Raw genomic sequence first — 3,421 nt, 5'->3', positions numbered from 1 at the left:
ATCAAGTACTCAAAGATATATTCATTTACATGCTTTTTTCCCCCTAATTTCACCACTTAATTAATATTAGAGCTTGTATGGTAAATGACTTCTCAGCTCGGTAACCGAACGAGACTTACCAAGTGTAATTACATAATTTTTATGCAAAATGTGGCCCATTAGCATGCACTCAGGACAATTACTCTTGTACCAATTCTAATGGCGTAACACCTCTTCGACATGTTTGGTATATGAAAAAGATAATCCAGTATGACCAAAGAAGGGAAAAACTTTAAGTTTTCTAGGTTGTATCACCCATTAAAATTTAATACCTTGTACCAAAATTAATTAGTGCTGACTGAATTTTTTTGTTTTTTATTTTTATTTTTTAATATATAGCATCTTCTCTCTATAGTCAATAGATATGTTTCATTTCCTAGACTATATCGTCCTATACAGTTCTATCTCCATCTGAGTAAGAGCGTCTTCTCTCTATAATCTATAGACACACACACACACACACACACACACACACACACACTCTTCTCCTCCCTGCTTTGGCATAAAAGAATCCAAAGGTATGTTTCATTACCATTTTCTAGAAAGTGTTCTCTTTCTCTATATTTTTAAATACTTTCACACAAGCAGCCAGAAATATACATATAAAAATGCACACACTCTGGAAAAAAAAAATTCTTTTTTATAATACTCCTGTAGCCACAAGAAGATTTTTTGGTGTGAAATCTTGTGTTTTCAAAGTTGTTATACGTATATAACTGAAAAAGTACATTTTCAAGATTGACTTGAATTTTTTAGAGAAAATAAAGGTTTTTACATATTCTTTTGCACAAAGAGAAATTCGGTAAAAATCCAATTTAAGAATTTTTTTCTGTACAAGAGCAGTTTCTAAAAAAACGTAAACATAAGCACACACGTTATTAAAAAAAATATTTCTCTCTTAGTTTCCTTGTACTTCTTCTATAGCCACAAGAAGATTTTTTTGATGTGAAATCCTCTATTTTTAAATTTTTTTTATGTGTATATGTGAAAAATACATTTCAAGACTGACTTGAAGTTTTTAGAGGAAATTGAAGGTTTTTATATGTTCTTTTGCACAGTGGGAAATCCTGGAAAAAAAAATGCATTTGAGGATTTATTTTATTTTATTTTATTTTTTGTACGAGATCAATTTCCACATAAAAAGTTACATATGAAAACACATACACAAACCGACAAAATTCTTTCTTTCCCGGTTTCCATGTACTTCTTCTACAACCGCAAGATGATTCTTTGATGTGAAATCCTCTCTTTATATATATGTGTGTGTGTGTGAAAAAACATTTCAAGATTGTCTTGAATTTTTTAGAGATAAAGGTTTTTATCTGTTCTATTGTTAAAATGGAAATCACGAAAAAGAAATATTTCTTTCTCTGTTTTCTTTTTTTTCTTTTGCAGCTACAAGAAGATTCTTCGATGTGAAATCCTCTCTTTTTAAAGTTGTTATTTGTATATATGTAAAATAAATACATTTTCCAGACTGACTTCAATTTTTGGGAGGAAAGAACTCTTTTAAAATGCTATTTTGTGCAATGGGGAAGCCTAAAAAATTGCATGTAAGAAATTGCATTTGTAGAACAACTGTTTTTCTTTTCTCTTTTTTTCTCTGTCACTAAGATTCCATTTTCCAGGTATATGATATATACCTTGTGTTTTTATTTTGAGGAGTCCACTGAGTGTGTCCTTGACATCCAATGACTCAACTTTACATAACTTTTCATAGACCTCATTTTCTTTTCCAGAATTGTGAAACATGAGTAGTTCTGCTCATGACATCAAAAAAGCCATTGATGCGTCGGTGGGCGGATTGGTTTGGGTCTGCAGGCAAAATGGTTATTGGTGGCCAGGTCAGATTCTGAAGCCAGATGAATTGCCTGAGACCATATTGCCTGCACCAAGAGCAGGGACACCTATACAGCTCCTTGGGAGAGAAGACGCATGTTTGTAAGTGCCTCTTTTCATGTTTACAATTAAAGGTTATGACCTATATTTAGTTCGCCATGAGACGTCTGTTATAAATTATTAGCCATGAGATAATAGTTTCATTTAATTTGAAATCACGCAAAATGGCTTTTTCAGTTTTAAATTCATTGCTAAAAAACAATTTTGATTACATTTTTTTATAAATGGTTTGGATCAAATATTTTTTTCCTATATAAAACAAGAGTTTTATTCCATCGTATTCTCTTCGTGTGCTTTGTCATGACTCCATACATGGCAATAGTTTCCCCAACTGAGGTTAATTAACTTTTTGATTTTCCTATAAAGAGTGGTGATGAATGCTTGCAAGATATCGTTTCCGAATTTACTTCTCATAGAAGAATTAATAAGCGTGTGAAATGGACATAAATGCTTGAAAGTTTGGTTTTCCAGTTGTTACCTTCGAATCATTGTTAGCAAACTTCTGTAACATTTTGTCATATTTGGCTATCGTTGTTTCTGTTGCATCATTGGCAATAATTTTGTAATGTTTTGCTTTATTCGGCAATCATTGTTTCTCTCATATCATTGCAATGTTAATGGTCCAGAAGGTTTTTTCATGTTTACGTATGATTGTTATGTCTTTGCTTTATTCGGCAATCCTGAGCAGATGAGTCTGTTTTTGGAGCATGTTTGGCTAAGATTACATGTAAATACTCAATTGTTGGTAAATTCTTGTTTCCTAAAAACCTGTAGAGTCTTGCACTCAGACCATTAGAAGGACAAGTTGATATGCAATAGTGAGAACTATCCATAAGAAGTCCATTTCTGTGTATCAATAAATTAACGGATTTTGTTCATTTTGCAGGATATGTTTAGTGATTACTTATTACTTAGTTTCTTTTTCTGCTCAATGTTTATCTTTCTTAAAAGATCCTTGAGTTCAATCTGTAAAATAATTTGATTTGTATTCTTGCCAAATTTCTTTCAGGGACTGGTATAATCTCGAGACATCCAAAAGAGTTAAAGCTTTTCGTTGTGGGGAGTACGATTCATGCATTCGGAAAGCTGAGGCATCCGCATCGAATTCATCAAAGAAGACGGCAGGCAGATATGCCCGCAGAGCTGATGCCATTATTCATGCACTTAAGATTGAAAGTGCTTGTGAAGATTTTGACAAAGATTCCAATAGTTTTCAAGATTATTTGGATTCAGCAGAGGAAATGTCGGCATCTGTAGCATCAATTGAGGAGTCGCATCATGTGGTTCTCTCTTCAGGTATGATTTGGTTGCACGTATACAATTCAATATGTGGTAAGGTATAAATAAATTCATAACCATTAGGCTTTATTAAATTTTGGGATTATCTTTCATGTTACATATAACACCACTTTGTTTCACCAAAGATATGATCCTAATATTTGTATTAACGTCTATACCCTTTATACAAATGACATAATGTTTG

General features: G+C 32.4%; 1 protein-coding gene across 1 annotated transcript; it reads left to right on the top strand.

Moving 5' to 3' along the window:
- Positions 1–1,789: 1,789 nt before the first annotated feature.
- Positions 1,790–3,382, top strand: LOC111380964 (uncharacterized protein At1g51745-like). Its single transcript, XM_023004648.1, has 2 exons — positions 1,790–1,980; positions 2,948–3,382. Exons 1-2 carry the CDS (start codon positions 1,790–1,792, stop codon positions 3,279–3,281), a joined length of 525 nt encoding a protein of 174 aa, XP_022860416.1. The 3' UTR covers positions 3,282–3,382.
- The last annotated feature ends 39 nt before the right edge of the window (positions 3,383–3,421 follow it).

This window comes from Olea europaea, unplaced genomic scaffold (assembly GCF_002742605.1).
Source record: "Olea europaea var. sylvestris unplaced genomic scaffold, O_europaea_v1 scaffold2237, whole genome shotgun sequence".
In the NCBI taxonomy this organism is placed as follows: domain Eukaryota; kingdom Viridiplantae; phylum Streptophyta; class Magnoliopsida; order Lamiales; family Oleaceae; genus Olea; species Olea europaea.
Note: the sequence above shows the minus strand (reverse complement) of the source record. Positions and strands in the feature narration are given on the sequence as shown.

Coding starts and splice junctions, on each gene's coding strand:
- LOC111380964 (XM_023004648.1), top strand. CDS start 1,790: ATGAGTAGTTCTGCTCATGACATCAAAAAAGCCATTGATGCGTCGGTG. Junction 1,981..2,947: donor GGGAGAGAAGACGCATGTTT/GTAAGTGCCTCT, acceptor AATTTCTTTCAG/GGACTGGTATAATCTCGAGA.